This window comes from Jaculus jaculus, chromosome 16, assembly GCF_020740685.1.
Source record: "Jaculus jaculus isolate mJacJac1 chromosome 16, mJacJac1.mat.Y.cur, whole genome shotgun sequence".
NCBI lineage: Eukaryota > Metazoa > Chordata > Mammalia > Rodentia > Dipodidae > Jaculus > Jaculus jaculus.
The window spans coordinates 43,089,141-43,111,324 of NC_059117.1; the positions used below are offsets into that span (position 1 = coordinate 43,089,141).

The 22,184-nt window shown below is 44.0% G+C and overlaps 1 protein-coding gene across 1 annotated transcript in view; it reads left to right on the forward strand.

Moving 5' to 3' along the window:
* Positions 1-15,962: 15,962 nt before the first annotated feature.
* The window catches only part of Znrf2 (zinc and ring finger 2), a 113,458-nt gene continuing 107,236 nt past the window's right edge, over positions 15,963-22,184 (forward strand). Inside the window, exon 1 of the mRNA XM_004652637.2 lies at positions 15,963-16,428. Within this exon, the coding sequence (XP_004652694.2) occupies positions 15,963-16,428 (466 nt within the window). The remainder of the gene's footprint in view (positions 16,429-22,184) is intronic.

Here is a 22,184-nt window from a genome sequence, read left to right on the forward strand (position 1 = left end):
TCCAGTTATAACTCCCTTCTGTTATCAACACAAGTACTTAGCAAGCATTGCCAAACAAACATGCCTTAAATTATACAAGCTGTTTATCCAAGATTTGCTTCTTTCTTGCCTTTTCCAGTCCCATTTCCCAGTTTGGAAATGCCAAGTTATTGCTAACTATCCCCCCAGGTTAAATGCCTCTTCTCTCTGACAAAGCCTCTGCTCAGGTCCTGCCTTCCCAGCTGTCCCTAGCACTTCAGGCACACCCTCTCCCCTCTCCAACTGATACTACTGCTGGAGTTTCCTCTATAATCCACAAATTTGATCAGGTTTTGGCCTTAGAGGTTTCTAAAGCTAGGGTGCCTGCTGGCCTGGAGCAGTGTTGGTTTTTGCAAGACATCATTATTTTACCTGGTAAGCACTCTCATTCATTCTTAGAAGTGGTTTGTTTAGATGATGAATTATGTGGCTTTCCTCTCATGGCTAACAGGATAAAATCCCAAGACTAATGCCTTAAAGTCTGGCCGCAAGCTAACTCTCTAGCTTCACCTTCCTCCCAGCCCACCTGCTATTCCCCAAACAAGTGCTGTTATCAGTCCCTCAGTGTCCATGCTGTTCTCTGGTTCTAAACATTTTCTGTCCATTTCTCACTGGCCAAATCTTAACTCCTCCCGGCTTAGCCAAGGAACTCCCTTGTGAAGCAGTGTGTCCCACCTGTTCCCCTTGAATCTGTCAAGATACCTCTCCCCATGTATGCTGTAGTAATGTGTCCAAATTGAGAAGGGGGTACAGTTAGGGTTACTGGACCCCTGAAGGTAAAAAAAAAAGCAGAAAACTTTTCATTTGTTAAAAATCAAAGATGAACTGAATTCTTATCTCTTGCCTAGTTCTCTAGACCTGTTTTTCCACAAACAGCCAGGACCCCTCCTGGGAGGGAGGTCTTTCATAGGAAACATTGTAGTTGATCAAGCTCAGCCCCCACAACTTGGTGCCAGAGCTAATCTCTTCCTGAGACAGCCCCTAGCCCTGACCAACCAGCGGGCCCTCTGGTTCACCTGACCCAAAAGACAGCCCACCACCATAAGGTTGTAAATACCTTTGCAAGGAGAGGGCAGGCTCTTTCTAACCACTTGGGAACTTCCAGCTATGGGTGAGTTTTTCCCTGGGCTGGGCCTGGGCTGGCTGGGTGCAGGCCCAGCTAGGTGGGGCTCAGCCTAGGCCCTAGCCCAGGCCCAGCCACGAGGTCCCCCTAGCCCTTACTCTCCCCATGTGTTCTTGATCCCCTCCAGCTCCCCACATGGCAAGAGCTCCTTGAATTTTCTTTTCTTTCCACTGTTGTTTGCTTGTTTGTTTATCCAGGCCCTCCATGTGAGATCTCTAGCTGCGTTGGTGCCTTTCTTTGGCTTTGTACTTCCCTCAATAAATATAACAATTTAATAATTATCCTTCTCAGTCTTCTTTTACATTCAATTCTTTGATTAAAATTATAAACAGCTGGGTGTGGTGGCACACGCCTTTAATCCCAGCATTTGGGAGGCAGAGGTAGGAGGATCACTGTCAGTTCAAGGCCACCCTAGGAACACATAGTGAATTCCAGGTCAGCCTAGGCTAGAGTGAGACCCTACCTGGAAAAACAAAAACCTCAGAAATAAACCCAGGGTTTTGGGTTCAAGGACTTTCCTGGACCCCTAGTACTCTGTTACAAACCCACTGTCATGTCTTCTACTTTGAATCTGGTATAACAACTGGCACATTGCAGGTCCTCAAAGTAGTTTGAAAGAAAGCTTTAAAGAAGCAGGAAGCCAGAGGTTATTTTTAGTTGGTTCTGATTAGTATTAAAAGCTTTTATCTTCCATATGGGATGTGCTTAAGACAATCCAACATGTCAGAGCCACGGCTATTCCTTCTTCATTTGTGGAGTAATAAGGAAATAAACTGTTCCTGCCAAAGCCTGTCTGTATGGATTCAACAGAAGCATTAAAAACAAGTCCTTCTGTCGAAGAGAAGGGTGTTGAAGTGAGTAAGATGGGTCTTCCATTCCCTGCCACCCATCTCCACAACTTCTGGCCACTGTGGGGTGACGGAAGATGATTCTGGAATCTGGGAGATGGTTAAGTACAGATGTTGCCTATTTCCTTCCTTCCTTCATTCCTCTCACCTGAGCCACCAGCGGCACTGAGGTGTAGGCACCTCTGCTGTGGCAAAGGGCACACAGACAGCTGTGATACTGCGGTATGGTGAGCATGGAGTGCAGCGCTGTCTTGAGCAGAGAGACAGGCCTGATGCCAAGTCCGCAGAGGAGCCAAGCAGATGGCTTAGAAGACATGACACTCTTGGACCTGTAGAAGGGGATAGTGAACAGGTGTGGTGAGGGAGAGTTCTGTGCTCATTACAGAAGTGAGATTTAGGGGCTGGAGAGATGGCTTAGTGGTTAAGGTGCTTGCCTGTAAAGCCAAAGGACCCAGGTTCAAATCCCAAGTACCTGTCTAAAGCCAGATGCACAAGATGATATGTGCATCTGGAGTTTGTTTGCAGTGGTTGGAGGCCCTGGCACACCCATATTCTCTCTATCTGCCCTCCAAATTAAAAAAGAAAATTGCAAATGCACAGCACATCCTAGAAAGAAAGCAAGATGGTACATTAATAGAAATCCAGGTCTTTTCTAGTCCCACTCAAACATTCAGGATGTTTGGACACTTCTGAGCTTAACTGTGCTTAGGCATGGGTGATGCCACCTGTGGAGAGGAAGGGACCCTGTTAGACCTGCTGAGGGGCTCTATGTGGTACATTGCTGGTAAACAACTCCCCTTTCCAGAGCCAAGTGATGGGGGCTTTTGGTGATGACTCATCCTGTAACACCAGTATGTTAACAGCAGAAAGGAAAACCAAAGATGGGAAACACTGATCTCCTTAGTAATGGCTTCCTATCTTTTAGATTTCACAAGTCAATAAAAATGTTTGGAACTACTTTTAAAAAGAAAGACCAATGGTGCTGAGGAGATGGCTCTGTGGTTAAAGGCACTTGCTTGCCATACCTGCTGCTTAGGGTTCAACTCCCAAGTACCACGTAAGGCCAGATGCCCAAAGTAGAGCATGCACCTGGAGTTCCGTCGTGGTGGCAAGTGGCCCAGATGCATCCATGCTCTATCTTTCCTTTTCTCTCTCATAAATAAATAATAAAATGAACTTATAAAAGGACTGGGAAAATGGCTTACTGGTTAAGGTGCTTGCCTGCAAAGCCCAAGGAAACAGGTTCAGTTTTCCAGTACCCATGTACACGAGATGCACAAGGTGGCACATGCATCTGGAGTCTACTTGCAGTGAATGGAGGCCCTGGTGTGCCCATATTCTCTCTCTCTCCCTTTCTCACTCTCTTTCAAAATAAATAAATAATACAAAAATAAATAAAGCTATTTTTGTTCAAAAAAATAAAGTAAAATTAACATCCACCCCCCCCAAAAAATCTATGCCCAATTGTAAGAATAGAAAAGATATAATCTTAGACTAGTGATAATTCACACATCACAATGCAACTACTGCATTGTATTAATTTTTTATTTCACTGTGAACACTTCATTACAGATTGTTGCTGGCCTGTAAACCAGTGGCTGGAGTTACTGCTCCCACAGATATAAACGTCCAGGGCTATTCACCCATCAAATGAGGAAATTTGGATTCTTTATGTTTTGCTTAACATGAAAGATAATTATTTTAAGTCATAAAAAATCCATTAAGCAGTTTGGAAAATCATACACAAGCCATTAGCCAGATTACACTAAATATGAAGAACAAGACAGTTCCTATTATTTAGTTAGCAAGTCGTTGCCAAGCCCGTCAGCCACTATCATTCTAACAATGCTCACTGAAGGCAAACAACATTTGCGTTCTTTATTAATTCTGCATGAGGACACTCGAGATTGTGGCCTGGCTTTCAAAACTCTTGATTCTCTAAGACCACAGTGTGTTAATCTATGTACATTGGATATATAGTAGGACTTTACATTGTTGTTGTTTATATCATTATTTGTTTTATTTATTTATTTATTTATTTATTTATTTATTTATTTATTTATTTATTTTTTGAGGTAGGGTTTCACTCTAGCCCAAGCTGACCTGGAATTCAACAGGTACTCTCACGGTGGCCTCAAACTCATGATGTTCCTCCTACCTCTGCCTCCAAATTAAAGGCGTGCTACCACCATACCTGGTTTGTTATTTTTTAAGTGGGGGTCTCTTCATAGTGCCCATGTTGGTCTTAAACTCCTGCAATCAGGCAATCCTTCTGTCTTAGCCCCTCACAAGCTTACTTGTAGTTTGCAAGTTACATACCCTAAGTGTCTTTGTGAGCTCCAGAAGAAACACTCTTGCTACTAAAATAAAACTCATGCTATACTGAAATGCAATCCTAATTGCTGTTGATCTTTGTAGCAGTCAGGTTCTCATTGCTGGCAGAAAACACCTGAGCAAGAGCAGCTTGTGGAAAAAAAGGTTTATTTTGGCTTACAAATTCAAGGGGAAGCTCCATGATGGCAAGGGAAAATGATGGCATGAGCAGGAGGTGGACATCAGGTCCTTACCACCATCAGGTGGACAACAGCAACAGGAGAGTATGCCAAACACTGGCAAGGGGAAACTCAGAATTACACCCATAAGCCCACCTCCAACAATACACTGGCTCTAGGAGGCATTAATTTCCAAATCTCCATCAGGGAACCGAGAATTCAGAACACCTAAATTTATAGGGGACACCTGAATCAAAGCACCACATTCCACCCCTGGCCCCATAAACTGATAACCATCAATGATGTAAAATGCAATGCATTCAGTCCAACTTTAAAAGTCCCCAAGGTTTGTAACAATCCTAATGATGTTCAAACATCCCCATAGTCCAAGATCTCTTAACTGAGCCATAATGCCAAAAAAAGACCCCCTCCAAAACCCAATAATGGTACAGAATAAACATTTACACTGCAAAAGATGGCACTGGGTATAGCAAAGAAATTTTCAACCAATACAAGATTTTTAAAAACCAGGGCAAACATCAAACTCTGTAGCTACAAGTACAACAACTCTAGCCAATGACAAGTCTCCAAGTCCGATAATTCTAACCAGCAAAATGTCTCTGGAGTTCCCATCCTACCTCTCTCCAGCTAGGCTACTCACAGTCCTGGAAAACTTCATGGGAGTCAGCAGCTCTCCTTAGCAGCCATCTTGTGGTCCCAGCATCTCCACTGGGTCTCTACTGCAACCCATGATCCATTCTCATGGCTCCATTGGGCCTCCACATAGGCAATACTGCTTCACACTACCCCATGGCCATTTCCAAAACACAAGACTGTGTTGCAAATTAAATACCCTCTCTTTCCTGCATTTCTTATACTTCATAATACCAGGTGGGTGCCAATTTGTTATTCAAGGGGGGAATAAAGAAGACTCTGAAGAACAGGATACTCTTTCAGCTGGCCCAATCTCAATGGTTATGATCTCCCATACAATTGCAGCTGAATGAGGAGCAGTTACAGCCTAAAGATTTCATTTTTTTCTGTGCCATATCCCTCTGCTCAGGACATGGGCATAACAGCAAGCCTCTCACACAAACTGCTTCTAGCCCAGTCTAGGCTAAGCCCTTTCTTATCCTCATAAGATGAACCTCACAGTGCATAGTTCTTACTGCATTCAGCTCTTTCAACTCTGACCAGAATACTCTATCAAGCTTTACTTACAACACTGCAAGACATCTCTTAAAGCAAGATTTCAAATTCATCCACATTCCTCTTGAAAATCAGCTCCAAAAGACCAAAGCCACATAGTCAGGTTTCAAGCAGCAATGACCCCACTCTCAGTACCAACTTCACTGTTGCAGTCAGGTTTGCATTGCTGGTAAGAAACAGTCAACCAAGAGTAGCTTGTGGGGAAAAAAGACTTATTTTGACTTACAGACTCAAGGGAAGCTCCATAATGGCAGGGGAAAATGATGGCATGAGCAGAGGGTGAGCATCACTTCCTTGCCAACATCAGGTGGACAAAAGCAACAGGAGAGTGTACCAAACACTGGCACTTGGAAACTGGCTATAATATTCATAAGCCCATCATCCCCAATAATAGACTGCTACCAGGAGGCATTAATTCCCAAATCTCCATCAGCTGGGAACCTAGTTTCAGAACACCTAAGTTTATGGGGGGGCACCTGAAGCAAACCACCACAGTCTTCATAGTGTATTTCATTTCTTGGTGTTTGGCGTGGTGTCTTAAGAAGCTGAGACTTATCATTGACATCATGCTACAAGATGTACTTGGAAGCCAAACAGGTATACATCAACATTTTATTGAAATGCTACCTTTCACTGAAAAAAAAAAAAAAAAAAACCACCAAATTGAAGTCTCATCTAATACTCTCCTGGAATTTTACCAAATCACTATTTCAACTTACTGAAGGCTCTAAGAAGTCATAATTCATCATTTCCAAACCTCTGTCTTTGCTGTTTTCACCAGTCATGTATGGTGAGGCTTCCTTCCTTCTGCTGGCCTGTGGAATGAGCCCCATTCGCACTCCGGCAGTGTCTGGACCTCTCTCCTACCCTTGTGACAGTGCGATCAGGATCACATACCTCGTGGGGTTTTCTTGGTTTCTTCTTGCCCTTTCTCTGTTTCAGTGTAGCACATCTTATTTCCCATCTGCAGTATTTGCTTGAAGCTATTAATATTTACATGCCTGAAAAGTTCTAAATGTATGGAGAACACACTTCCTTGTAAAATCTGAAGTTATTTCATTGCGTTTTAGGTCTGTTACAATGAAGAAGTTGTAGCAATGTTTTGGTATTGGTATTCTAAAGAGGTTAGGCATTGTCCATCTGTACTTTGCCTGCATATGCTTAGGAGAACGATGTGAAATGTATGTGCATTCAGTCATTTTGTCTGTCCTGCGGAATCTTCTTCCATTGCTGTCCAGCCATTTGTCACACTAAATTTCTTGTAAAATAAGAATAACATAATATTCATCACTCTAACCATTTTTATTTTATTTTATTTTTTTGAGGTAGGGTCTCGGTGTAGCCCATGCTAACCTGAAATTCACTATGTAGTCTCAGGGTGGCCTTGAACACATCACAGTGATCCTCCTACCTCTGCTTCCCAAGTGCTGGGTATAAAGGCACACACCACCATGCCTAGCAAAAAGCATCAGTTTTAAAAAATATTTTATTTATTTATTTGAGAAAGAAAGAGGGAAAGAGAGAGAGAAAAAAAAATAGATGTGCCAGGCCTCTAGCCACTGCATACAAACTCCAGACACATGTGCCACCTTTGTGCATCTGCTCATGGGTACTGGAGAATCGAACTTGGGTCCTTAGGCTTGGTAGGCAAGTGCCTTAACTGCTAAATCACCTCTCCAGCCCCACTTTAATCTTTTTTTTTTTCATGGTAGGGTCTTGCTATAGCCCAGGATGACCTGGAATTCACTATGTAGTCTCAGGGTGACCTTGAACTCACAGCAATCCTCCTACCTCTGCCTGGGATTAAAGGCGTCCAACACACCTGGCTAAACTTTAACAACTTTTTAAGTATGCTATTCAGATACAGTAAGGACATTCACACTGCCATTTTTTTTTTTATATACCTGGATTGCTGCAACAGTCTTCAAACTCCAGTTTGGGAGCCGGGGTGTAGTGAAGTGGCACAGCACCTTCTTAGCATGCATGAGGCCCCTGGCTGGACCACCAACATCAAAAACAAAATGCAGTTAAGAAATCCAGTAAGAAGAGAGAGGGGGAGAAAAAAAAGAAATACAATTTTTCCCTTGGCAAGGAAGGAAATAGAAATCTGTTGGCTTCTTTCTACCTGTCTGTAAAAGGGGCTTTTTTTTTTTTTTTTTTTTTTTTGTCATTTCTTCTGTGCCCTGGGCTTCAGCTTTGCTTAAAATAACTGAAGACAAAGTTCTCAGGGCATTGAAGGACAGGTTCATTGTACTTATTTAGGTTATTTCAGGGCATAACAACCTAAACAACTGTTCTGAGAAAATGCAGAAAACCTAAATGATCTTAATAACTCATTTAGCATTAAAAAGCCTAGTCACCAGAAGCACAAAAAAGGCTTTAATTTCAAACATGCAAAAATGGGGGTAGGGAGAGATGGCTCAGCAGGTGCTTGCCTGCAAAGCCTGCCAGCCTGGGTTCGATTTCTTTGTATGCACTGGATGCAAAGTACTGCATGTGTCTGGATTTCATTTACAGTGGCAAGAGACCCTGGCATGCTTATGGAAACACACATGTACACACAAGCATGCAAATAAAAAAAATGTAGAAGTGATCATTAAAAAAATTCAGAGGCAGGCTGGAAAGATGGCTCAGCAGTTAATGTGCTTGCCAGAAAAGTCTAATGGTCTAGGTTTGGTTCCCCAGTACCCACATAAAGTCAGATGCACAAAGTGGCACATGTGTCTGGAGTTCCTTTGCAGTGGCTAGAGGCCGTGGTATGCCCATTCTCTCTCTGTCTCTCTGTGTCTCTATCTCTTCTTGCAAACAAATAAAGTATTCTAAAAACTTACAAGGTAAAATTTCCAGATGGCCAAGCTTCACACAGAGGCATGCAAAGACAGAGAGCACAGATACCTCAGCCTAAGCGGAAGGAGGCTGCTCCACCAGAGTTCCCAGCAGGAGTGCCGGGAAGGAGGAGCCAGCCCTGGGATGCCGGAGTTTCCTCTGGAGTGCTTGGCAGTGCAGCTTTGTATCACTAGATGTCAGTGTGGACTTTCCCAACCACCTCCTTTTCATCTTTGCAGGCCAGCAAGCAGGGCCTTTCCAATCCTGGCCAGCACAGAGCTATTTTCAGAACTGTCATTTCACCAAGCATTTCTTCTTCTTACACAGTTTGATTTTTCATAACTTTAAAAAACAGAAACTTTGTACCGAAGGTTGTACTTTTTTTTTTTTTTTTGAGGTAGGGTCCAGCTCTAGCCAAGACTGACCTGGAATTCACTATGTAGTCTCAGGATGGCTGCATGGTGATCCTCCTACCTTGGCTTTCCAAGAGCTGGGATTAAGTCTGGCTTGGTTGCACTTTTTAACACCACGACCTCATCTCAATGCTTATATTGTGGAAGGCAGTCTGCAAAGCTGTTCTAAGACAGGCAATGGAAAATTTCACTAAGAATCTTTAAAAAAGCATTCTAAGTTAGAAACCTGCAGGTCCAGCTCCAGCATCCCACACTACCATGGCTCATGAGAGAGACAGGAAGCCACAGCAAAATATTTATGGTCAGCCACATAATGTGTAATGGCCCTGCTGTCTAGTGTAATCAGGTTTCTGAAGCCTTAAAGAAAAGCCGCTGTATTGCTGGTAGAACAAATTATCAAGAATTTAGTAGCTTAAAAAGACAAAGATTAGGGCTAGAGTGATGGCTCAGTGGGTAAAAGTGCTTGCTAGCAAACTGCCTGGAGTCAATTCTCCAGTACCCACATAAAGGCTGGTGTACAAAGTGGCACATGCATCTAGAATTCATTTAGAGTGGCTGACAAGAGGTACTGGCATGCCCATTTCCTCTCACTCATATTTTTTCTCTCCTTGAAAATAAATAATAAAATTTAAAAAGCACATATTAATCTATGGTTCTAAAGACCACTGGGCTAAAATTAAAATGCTGGTTAGCAGGGCTGTGTTCCTCCTGGAGACTGAGAATCCACTTCCTTGCCTTTTCCAGCTTCTGAAGGTTACTGTGGCCTCCTGTCTTCAAAATCACTGATGGTCAACTAACTTCCTTATTTCTTTCTTCTCCTTTTTCCTCTTTCTCCCTCCCCCATTCTCTTCTATTTTGAAACAGGGTCTCACAAAGTTGTCCAGACAAACCTTGAACTTGGAATCGTCTCGACCCAGGATTACCAGCCATGCTCCATCCAGACTTTCTTGTTGTAGTTATTGTTTGGGCTTATTTATTTGCAAAGCAGAGAGAGATAGAGAGAAGACAGACAGAGAGTTCAAGGAGAAAGAATGAATGGGTGCACCAGGGCCTCTTGCCACTGCAAAGAAACTCCAACTGCATGTGCTACCTTGTGCATCTGGATTTACGTGAGTCCTACGGAATCGAACTCTGATCCTTAGGCTTTGCAGGCAAGTGCCCCAACCACTAAGCCATATCTCCAGCCCCCTCCATCCAGACTTTCCTTACATCACTCTGATCCTGCCTTTCCTCTCTTTCTCTCTTACTTGTGAGGAGCCTTGGATTACACTGGGTTTCCAGTATTTCAGGACCATCTCCATATCTTAAGTTCCTTATTTTATTTATGTCTCCTGCTATATAAGGAACATATTCACAGATTCCCACAGTGATAGGACTGGTGCTATATTTGTGGGGTGTGGGTATTTTTCTATAGCAGTCATTGATTTTAAACCAACATACGACGTAATTTTTCAGATGATGAACTCTTAATAGGCTCCTGTTTACCCAGCAGATGAAGTTGGAAAAATAACAAGGCCTAAATTTCTTTTGCTTATGGAATGTTAACAATGAAGAAAATAACTCATCACAGCCCATTAATATTCTAGTGCCTTCCAACCCAACTGTGCACCAACTCTGCTGCCCCTTGTGACTCCTCCTCTTAAGATGCCTATCTGAGGAACAGTGAGGCCCAGGGTAAACACATGTGGAAAGCAGGACATAGGCTTCCTGAGTCCACAGCGCTGAAGAGTAAAGTGAAGCTGTGTGCTTAGAGAGACCAGACTAGATCAGCCTCCATGTACCCCATTTAAAACCAATAGAACAGGCTGAGGTGTGGCTCAGTGGTAAAACACTGGTCTGGCATATACAAGGCCCTCGGTTCGATCTTTAAAACTGCAAAAAAAAAAAAAAAAAAAAAAAGGCAAAAGAATTAACTTCATGCTGCCTACATAATGCTAAACTCAGCTCCCTTTCTCAAACATGTTTTCTTTCATATCTCCCTGGTGCTGGCAACACCAGCCAGAGAGCTTATCTGTTACCTTTGCCTCTTCCTTCTTGGCCTTCCAAGCAGCCTGTGTGAAGCCCAGACCTGAGGAGGCTGCTTTCTTGTGCCTAGTGAACCTGCCCTACCACCGCTCTCCTCCAACTTCCCCTCTTCTAGTCAGGTGACTGGCTGCATCCACTCTTCCTGCGTGCGCTTTCCTCTCTCCTCTCGCTCCATTCCTCAGGGTGCCGTCTGAGCATCCTTTCAAGCCGACAGTGCCACCATGCTCCTGCTGCTCTCCAAGGGGTTTCCTTTTACCTTTTGGATCCTTTCCAACATCGGCCCAGCGCACCAAGCCAATGGGACTCTGTGCCAACCTGCTTTTCCAGCCGGTTCTCAGACTTCCTTGTCTCCTCTCTTGCTCCTGTCATGCTCAAGTGCTTACAGTTCTTCCGAAGCTCACAGCTCTCTCTGGCTTCATTCAGGCTCCTCCAGGCTGTCTATGGCTGTGTTTAAACCAACTGCCTCAAGACTCAGCCAAGTGGGTGTCATTTTTGGAATTGCATCTTTGACCTTCACTTAATCCCTGTCCCCTCACTCGGCTCCTGTCTGCATTTGCCACACTGTACTTGGGCCATCTGTTCATCTCGATCTAGGCCTTCTAACTATAAGTCATAAGGTTTTTGAGGGCAGGGGCCTTGCTTAACTTTCTATTTCTCAGTGCTAAGCCATTACAGATAGGCAGCCACTGTTCAAAGAATTAAGACATCTTTAGTATCGGTGTGAATGTAGCCTTGGGTTCCCAAGCACCAGGGCTGACCTAGCTCAGGACTATATTCTAAAACCTATCAGTTTAAACTTGAATCTCTAGAGTTCAGACAGAGCTCAGCTAGCTTCTGGGAAGTAGACAGTAGGGTTAGTTGACCAGTAGTTCTTACCATGCTACTTTCTTTTTGCTCCTAGCAAGAGTTAGTCCTTCAACTATGACCTGATACTTTTGCACCTGGCCAAATTCAGGAGCAGAGATCACTCAGTATCCGCTCCAAGGAATTCACCTATCTATGGTATGGACTGCCTTGGCAGAAGAACCTAGAGGGCAACAACCTTGACATACAACCTGGCATGGTAACCACAGTCGGCTAAGTGGCTGGTAACCCTGGGCAGGCACTCCTCACTGTTGTCTGACCATCATGATCCATCACAGTCCCTGCAGGTCTCCTGTGTGCACACTTTCAGCTCCCCAGAAGCATGTACTGTCGAGAGTTAAACATGAAGTAGCAACACACTTCCTATATGCTTGGGAGGCTTACTTAATCTAGGCCCAAAACACAGTCCTTGCTTCTCCTGTGGTGTTTGGCTACTGTTGATGTAGAAGGTGGTTAAGGGCTAATGTCTTCTTAATTATTCATTTTTAACCACAGGGATTTAAGCAAGTGACAAGAGGATGGTATGGTATGCAACAGAGGAGGGACCACATGCATTATGGAGTACAGAGCTATTTTTTCTCCAAGCTATTTTTCACTTCTGTAGCCTGGAAAATCCCATCGGTACTCGGCTCATGACACCTCTCTCCATTAAATTTCATATCTTTTCAGTAGTAAGTCCCTTGTAAAGTCCTGAGTTGTTTCTTTATAGCTCAAGAGAAACACCAAAGGTTGTACTTGTCTTATATTAAAGATTTTAAAACAAAGGCATTTAAAGTGTTTTTATAAAATGATGTTTGTAAGTCAAAGTGAATTGAGACTGGAACATCATACATAATTTTATCTGTTAATATTTTTCTTTATCTCTTATTAAAACTTTATGTTATTCGACAAGCAAGAACTAAGTTAATTTTATTAGAAGGTGCTGACATTGTTCTAGATATTTTTAGAAAAAAGAATGAGTCCAAAATTCATGTTAAACCAAACACAGGACGATGGTCACCAGCCTACTAGCATGAAACATTTTTGTGAAATATTTAAGCTTATCTAGGACACCAAAGACTGTTCAAAGTGAACCCTGTGATATCAGAAAAAATTGAAATAAAAACTTTAAATATTAGAGATTTCAAATAATCACTAGTTTGTACAAGTATATCCATTCCACCCAACACGACCTATCATGCTATCACAACTATTATAGCATCAATGTCCAAAGTATGTAAGTATTATGTTCTTACACAGTACTTAGTAAATAAGTACTAAACAATTACTAATAAATCCTAAGACAATGCATTGATTATACAAAATTGTAAGGTCAATTCCAGCCAATATTAATATATATTAAGCTGTGCAGTATTACAAATTACTAAGGGCAATATGAAAATTGTCATACCCCACTAGCCAGGACAATAAATTTCAAAATACTCTCAAATAGATACTGAATCTTTTGAGTTGTACAGCTACTCTGTGAAACTAGTATTATGATCATGTGCATTTTACCCGTGAAACAGGTTTAGCTAGGTTAGGTGACTGGCCCCAAATCCCTAAGCCAGCACTAAACAGCCAGAGCCTGCCCCCAGTTTGAATTCTCCTACTTCATGGTGATGCTTATAATTCCATTGCCATTAGCTCCTGTATCTCACTTCTCATTCGACAACTAATGAAGGCACACAGAGGAAGAACAAAAGTTTGTTATAGACATTTGAAGACTAGGGAATAATAAAGAAGCTACAGGTTTTATGTGAAGCATTTGGAAATAGAACCCAATCGTCTTCATGGGGATTACTATTTTGAGAGACCTGAGGGAGGGAAGAGGGCCAAGAAAAGAACAAAGAAGGGCAAAGTTTTACATCTCCAGAACTTTATTTGCAAACAGAGAGACAGTGGGAGAGAGAGAAAAAACATGAATAAGCTTACAGAATTCTTGTGGAGAAACAAAAAGGTCCATCCACAGAAGATGGGGAGGGGTATCCACCACGAAGATGTCAAAGTCAATAACAACCTAAATTCATGACTGACCTTCCAAAATTAGTATGGTTAAGATTAGCAAACATGTATACATTCATTCATCCATTTGTTGACTATTTACTGTCATAGGTGATAGGCATTCTGTTAGGCACTGGGGGTGGTATGGGCATGAAGTCTATCATGGATTCAATTGCTTAGTGTCAATCAAGAAGTCTGGGCTGGAGAGGTGGCTCAGCACTTGTTTGCAAAGCCTGATGGCCTGGGTTTGATTCCCCAGTACTCATGTAAAGTCAGATGCACAGTGGCACATGCATCTGGAGTTCATTTGCAATGCAATGCTAGGAAGCCCTGGTGAGCCCATTTTCTCTCTCCTGGCCTCTTTCTCTCTAAAATAAACAAATCAATAAATAATTTTTAAAAATGTCTAACAACAGGCAGGCTCAATGGCACACGCCTTTAATCCCAGCCCTCTGGAGGCAAGGTAGGAGGATCACTCTGAGTTCAAGGCCAGCCTGGTACTACAGAGTGAGTTCCAGGTCAGCCTGGGTTAGGATGAGACCCTACCTCAAAAAAAAAGTTAATTCCTAATCCCTATGAAAGATCGATAAATCATTACAGAAATGACTCACTGTTCACATGAGCAGAAAAGGGGAGGGCAATATAATCATTTTTATAGTTTGTACAAAAACACCACTTGCTTTTATTTCTCTGCAGACAATGATTCAGGCATTTTCAAAATGGCTTTGAGACACTATTCCATGGCTAGGAATTCACTGAGGGTTCTGTTAAATTCCAATTAAAGAAATTACAGGGTTTTAAAGCTGCAAAGTGGCCTAGAGATTTAATACACACATGCTAGGCAAGGTAGCTAAAGTCCAAAATGGTACAATAATTTGTAGTCTTAATTTGGCTTAGTGCTGGGCCTTGTCACAAGCAGGGTTCTGCTCTCTCTGCACCTCAGGTTTCGACGTACCGCTGAAGGTCAGGTTGGATTATCCTTCCTTCTACCGACTTCCTGTCTGAGCAAGTCTAATTCAGATCAAGTTGGCTTTAGCTGTCTCCAGATTTCTTTTGTTGTTCTCTGCTTTTGCATCATCACTGCTGAGCTAATTTTTCGTTTTCATCAGCATCTCTAACACCAATGAGGGTAACACCCAAACAAACCCTGGCTCCAGCTACAGGGCACAGGAATGCACAGCTATAGCCAGGAAAAGGTGAAGCAGACACTTGCTCTTCTCCAGCGTCCGCAGGCCACGTGCGGGAGGAGGAGCCGCCTTCTGATTGGCGCCGGAGAGCCTCCGTCCTTCCAATCGACTTAGGCTCCTCGGTGGAGGCGGGGGCGAAGCCCGGCCAGTAGGGCGGGACCAGCGGCCTGTCCATCACCACGCTGAGAGTGGCAGCACCTACCGCACCGCTGTACCTAGGTGGGGCGGGGCCAGGGCGGGCAGGACCGGGCTTGGGGAGGCGGGGCCAGGCAGGCGGGAACCAATCCGGGGGCCGGCACCAGGGGGCGGGGTCACCGCGCGCGACCCAAACACACGGGCCCCGGCGGAGCCTCGGTCGGCGCAGCTCGGCGGCCTTCCGGCGTGAGGGCCCGGGACCCTCCTCCGTGCCCCAGCCCCCCACGGCCCCTCCTCCGCGGGGCCCACGAGGCCACGCTTGCCGGGAAGCGCGCGCCGCCCCTGGCTTTTCCTCTCGCGGCTAATAACAGCTGAGGGGGCGGAGGGAAGGCGGCCCCGGCGGAGTCCGGGCGGGCACCTCCCACTCAGCCGCGAGCCGCCGTGGGAGCCGGAGGATGGCGGCCGTAGCAGCAGCCGCCCGGGAGGAGGCGGTGCCGAGGCCGGGGGTGCGGAGCGCGGCGGCAGAGAGCGACAGCGGCCCGTCGAGGCGCACCAGAACCGAAAGCGGAGGCCGCCGCAGCGCCACCTGAGCCTCCCCTCAAGCCGGGCCTCTTTCCGCCCGCCCCGCCTCGCGTCCCGCGCTCCGCCCGGCCCCGGCCCCGGCCCCGCCGCCGCCCCGGAGGAGGAGAGCGCGCCCGACGCCCACCGCCCCTCGGGGCGCCGGGGGACGGCCCTGGACGTGCGGGGCCCCGTGTGGGCCGGCCGCGGCGCCTCGGCCCTGCCCTCCCTCTCGTGCGCTCGGGGCGCTGCGCGCGGGCCCGGCCCGGGGCAGGGCGGACATGGGCGCCAAGCAGAGTGGCCCGGCCGCCGCTAACGGCCGCACCCGCGCGTACTCCGGCTCGGATCTCCCTTCCAGCAGCGGCGGCGGCGGCGGCGGCGGGGCCAACGGGGCCGCGGGCGGGGGCGCTCGGGCCTCGGCGGGCAGGTTTCCGGCTCAGGTGCCCGGCGCGCACCAGCCCAGCGCTTCGGGCGGCGCCGCGGCGGCCTCGGCGGCCCCCCGCAGCCGCTCGGTCGGCGGGGCGGTGGGCAGCGTGGCGTCGGGGGCCCGCGCCGCGCAGTCCTCCTTCAGCATCCCCAACAGCAGCAGCGGCCCGTACGGCTCGCAGGACTCGGTGCACAGCAGCCCCGAGGACGGCGGCGGCGGCGGCAGCAGCAGCAGGGACCGGCCGCCGGGCGGGGGCTCCGGCGGGCCGCGCCTGGTGATCGGCTCCCTCCCGGCTCACCTCTCGCCGCACATGTTCGGAGGTACGGCCCTCCCTCCCTCGACCCCCTCCCTTCGCCTGCAGCGCGCGGCGGCACGTGGGCCGCGGCCGCCGGTTATTTTTACCTTCTCCTTTTCTCCTTCAGCTGGGAGGGCTCGGCCCCGCCGGGTCCTGGGAGCGAGATCGGCCCGGAAGCTCCGCGGGCCGCCGCGGCCGCCTGGACCTGGGTGTGGGTCTTTTTAGGCCCCCTACCCTGGCTAGCGGCTCCCCGGTAGGGAAGTCTTCCCCCATCCCACCCCACCGCGGTGAATGGGGCAAGTATTGTTTTAAAACAGAAGAACACAGCCCTCGTGCTTGTGCTTTTAGCAGCAGGAAGTCAGGACACTGGTTGCCAAGTTGTAGGTTGAGTGGTGAACAGTTTTGAAAGGCCAAAAGGCGAAAGAAAGGGTCTCTAATGGACTTTTGGGTATTTGAAAAAAGAAGTTAGCCCTCCTATGGGCGAACTTTTATTCTAAAGCTAAAATCCTCAAGTGTGTTTAAATAACTTCACCTACTATAAACATGCTGATTGCATGTGTGTTTTAAGTCCAGTAAACTGCTACTTTACAATATGGCTAGTGTCAATACTGCATAGTTTGAAGGCGAGCATTTGAATATTCAAAAACGATTATTTAAGGAGAGATTAAAAATCATGACCACTCTGCCTATGGGGCAACAGTTGGCCAGGGTCTTTTGAAGAGCTGTGTTGACCAGAATTAAGAAAAAGTCACTTACATAAAGTGGAAAGTTGTGGCAAGAATTTATGTTTTTATGTAGAAACAGGAGAATGGGTGCACTTGACCTGAGGAAAATGAACTCGACATGTTATGTTCTGTGCTGGATTAAAAGGAAAATACTTAGTAGCAGAGGCCAGTAAGTTTAAAAGGAGATAGAAAGGGAAGAGAAAGGAAGGGAGGAGGGTACTTAATATGCTGGTATTGTATATATGTAACTACAATGGTTGAGATGGGGAGGTAATATGATGGAGAATGGAATTTCAAAGGGGAAAGTGCGGGGGGGGGGGAGGGTATTACCATGGGATATTTTTTATAATCATGGAAAATGTTTAAAAAAATTGGGAAAAGAAAAAAAAAAACTACCACCACATCTCTATCAACAGAGATCCAGAAATATCTTTGCATTATGTATTTGGTATTAGAAAAATTCTCATCTGAGCACAGAAAGGTGAAAACACTATTCCACCCTTTTTGTACCTTTTTACTCATTTATAAATGTGAGAACTTTTGAGTAAGGAGTTGGTAAAGTGGACTGTTGAGTAATCTGGAGTTCTAACAGTAGCCACACTAGCATGAGTTAGGAATGTCTCATGTAGTTTTTTTACACTCTTTCAATGCTGCTTTGCACATTTAGTATGGAACAGCACTTAGCTTCGGCTACTTTTTTTGTTTGCTTGTTTTTCGATGTAGGGTCTTACTCTAGCCAAGGTTGACCTGGAAGTCACTATGTAGTCTCAGGGTGGTCTTGAGCTTATGGCGATCCTGATCCTTTTACAGCCCTGTCTCCTGAGTGCTGGGGCTTGCGTCACCACGACTGGCTTATCTTTTTTTGTTGTTGATTTGTTAAATTTTGGGGATTTAACGCAGTCTTGAGCATGCTAGGCAAGGACTGATCCTGCCACTTTTGTTGAAGTCATTTAATTTATGGTAACTTTCGCAGCATAAAGTACCATTGTTCCTTAAAATTGAGATATCTTAGGAAATGTTTTTGTTTTTGATGAAAAGAACTAGGTAATGATGATGCCCTTAGTGTGATTTGGTCACAGCAGGTGGAAGGTGTAGTTTACAGAGAATTGGAGATTACTACAAGAATAAACTAATTTTTAAAAATACCTTTTGGGGGCTGGGAAAATGGCTCAGTGGTTATAAAGTTGCTTGCTTGCAAAGCCTGCCAGCCTGGGATCAATTCCCAAGCACACCCATATAAAGCCAGATGCACAAAGGGGCGTTTCTGGAATTTATTTGCAGAAGCAGGAGGTCCTGGTGTGCTCATATACACATTTCCCCCTCTGGAAAATAGATAAAAATATTAAAAAAAAACCTTTTTAAATTGAAAGTTTACATATAAATATGTAAAAGCTTTCTAAAGACATAATAGGAAAAGCCTTGTCTAGTTAATATTTATAATACTGGGTATTTCACTGTTTAAGCACCGATGATTCTTTGACAGTGTATATTTGTATGGCATTATTTGTTGAATACTCCAAGCAAAGGCTAATAGTGGTCATCTGTGCTATTAGTTCATATAAGTGAGCAAGAGAAATAAAATCTTTCTCTGAAAGGGCTGGAGAGAGGGCTTAGCATTTAAGCGCTTGCCTGTGAAGCCTAAGGACCCCGGTTCGAGGCTCAATTCCCCAGGACCCACGTTAGCCAGATGCACAAGGGGCCGCCAGGTGTCTGGAGTTCGTTTGCAGTGGCTGGAAGCGCGCCGTTGTTCTCTCTCTTTTTCTCTCTCTCTGTCGCTCTCAAATAAATAAACAACAACAAAAATCTTTCTGAAAGTTGGAAGTAAAGCCCTTTTTTAAAAAAAAAATCTAAATTGTTAGATGTATGCATTTAGTATGTAGCTCTTTTTGTGCTGTTGGGTTAGGAAGACTAGGGCCTGTGGTAGCAAGACACTGGAATTTGTGTGCAATGACTAACTTCCCTCCAGTTCTAAAAGAGTATTTTTTGTTAGGTATCATTCTGTGTAAGAACACAGTCACTCAATTTTCTGCGTTTCATGTGAGAAACCTTAGCAAAGGCTAGAAGGGGATTAGAAGAATGACCTGTTCTTATATTAGGAGATTGGCCAAAATTGCCACGACCTACAATCCTTGTTGAGATAGACAGTAGATCTAAGTAAAGCCTACTCTTTCTAGTGGCATTGCCTACTGAGACATTTGACCTTCACTTCAGTGGATGTGTTCCTGAGGAAAACAATAGGAGGGTATTTCATGTTCTGAGAGTTAGAGACCTAGATGATGAGTCTTTAAAAATTAGACTTGATTTACTCTACACTGGCTTCATTTTTACTGTTTTATCCCAGTGTGTTTATTCAGTTACAAATTGGGTATGTATAATGCTTACTCGGTTATGAATTGTTAGGCCTTTTTTTCAGATGGAATCATTATATATGCTCTATTTCTAGATTAATGGAAAGCTCTTACTGTGATCTTAGAAAGCTGATGCTTGTGTTTTTTCTTAATATGGAAGTATGCTACTAATAAGATTCAAAATAAAAGTTCCTTTGTAGACTTATGTAATTTATAGAAAATGAAAACCTAAATAATATCTTCCCTTTTTGTAAGTCGTGGGAATCAAAGCAAGTTGATTTGTTAGCTGTTCTATTAATGATTTGCCAGATCGAATGAGGTTTTCCATGGTGATTTTATATTTCACTCTTCTGGATATATGTTTTTGCTGTATGCAGCCTTCTCTTTAGAGAAAAATTAAGTTAACTAGACAAGAGGTACCTAATCCAGAATTTCATTTTGCAGAAATTTCTGGGATTTGAGTTTCCTGGACACCAGAATATGATTAGAATGTATATAGCTTTTTTTTTTTTTTTTTTTTTAAGTGCAGTTGGGCTTGTTTCTGTTTTTTTGAGACAGGTGAGTTGAATACTATAAACTGAACAGACGTCCTGTCTTGGCTACTGTTACTGTTAGTATTGTCAGATGCATTTCTTTTAAAACTGGTCTTTCAAGGCATTGTTTAAAAGCCTTGGTGCCATATCTTAGAATTTGTTTGGCTTCATGTTTGCATTTTGCCACTAAGTAAGTTGCTTATGTTCATAAAAGCAATTAATAAAATAGCCTTCACTGATGCATCAAGGATGAGGAGGTGAATTAGAGTATTACAATATACCTGTGAATGGCAGTTACTTCTAGAGAAACAAATGGACTTCTGTAGTGCATCTGAGTCTAGTAGAAATGTGAAGTGAATTAACACAGTGCACCGGTAGTCCCTGGCTGCTTTTGGCTGCTTTATTGTCTTAAGCCTGTTTGGGTGGGGCTTGCCTATGAGTAGCCTGTAATTCAGGTGCCTCCTGTTACTTAATAAAGGCTTTTCCTTATATTGGAGGAACTGTCTTGTCAAACTGAATGTGCTTGATAAAATTTGTATTCCTTAGGAGATTTACTTAGCTTAATTTTCAGTGTAGATGTGAAGCTTTATTCTCAGTCATTACTTCTTCAAATATCAGGTGCCACAGTGTTTGAATTTGGAGTGCTGTAATTAATCTGCTCTCTATTCCTGGATTATATTTTAGTTAATTGAAGAGTTTCATGAGAAGAGTAGGAGTATTTGTTTTTTTTCTTAAGAAAGCCATACTTGTAACTGCCACCCTGCAAAGGAACTTTGGTGGTTAGTGTTTCTCATTTGTAATCTCATTATCTAGAGACTGTTAAGGGATGCCTTATGTTGCCACCGAAGTCTGGCCTCTGTCATGGAAGTTCCTGCTTTGGGACGTTTTGGAAATGCCCTGACTACTGGAGAAAGAGATGGTATGAGTTGCATCAACTCCATTCCTCCTGAGAACAGTGTGACCAAGTACTGAGTACTTGGATTCTTTGCTGGCTGAGCAGGGAGGAAAGCTCTGTTGTCTTACTGCAGGTGTTTCTAGCCAGTTTTCCACTCCCTAATTAGTTGAATTGCCTGTTGACCAGTAATGAAGTAGTGTTCTGTTTCTGGCTATCACTTAAAAAAAAATCATTTTGTACTCAACTTAGGCTTATAGAGAACTGCCTTAATGTTAGATATGCATGTATGTATTATATTGGCAAATGGGTGTGACGTGTAGGAACTGCTGTATTTAGAAAAGTACTTTCTCATAAGGATATCTTCTTTGCCTTTTGAGGTAGGGTTTCACTAGAGCCCAGTGAGAGCTGGAACTCATTCTGTAGCCCAGACTTACTTCAAATGGGTGATCCAAAAGTTATAGGTGTGAGCCACCAGGTGGGCAGATTTACTTTCTTAATGTAAACACTCCTTAGCACTTTCAGTGGGACTGGTAAGTGTTGTGTTACTTGTTTACTTATTTTGTAAGTACTGAACTGTTTCATATTTAAGTGTTTGGAAATTGGAGAAAACTTAGCCCTTTGGCTCTAAATGTGTTTTCTGCTCATGAACAAAGAACTACATGTTGAGCTGCTTAAAGCAACACATATATTTGTCAGTATTTGTGGATTAGGAGTCTGGGCCCAACTTCACTGAAACCTTGAAAGACTCCGATGGATGAAGGTTTTGGCCAAGTCTGTGATGTTGGCTGGAAACTCAGCTGGGAGAGTTGATCTCTAGATTACCTTAGGTGGTTAGGTTCATTTCCTTGTGGTTTTTAGGTTCATGGCATGCTCTTTTCCTTTTCTTCCCAGTGTATATATTCATTGTACTAAATAATAGGTTTAATTGTGACATTTTCATACATGTGTATCATGTACTTTGAACATATTCACTCCATTACTCTCCTGGCCCTCTTTCCACTCACTCCTTTCTCTTCCCAAATAGCCCTACTACATTCATTCCTTTTTTTTTAAAAAAAAGTAGGTTTAAAAACATGCAGGATTTGTTTTTGAATCTGACATATTTTCCTTTACATGATTCCAGTTTAATATATTTTCTTACAGATAGCATTTCATTCTTTATGGCTGAATAGGACTCCATTGTGTATACCACATTTTAATTTCAGTTATTTTTAAATTTTTTTATTGACAGCTTCCATAATTATATACAATTAACCATAAAAATTCCCTCCCCCACACTC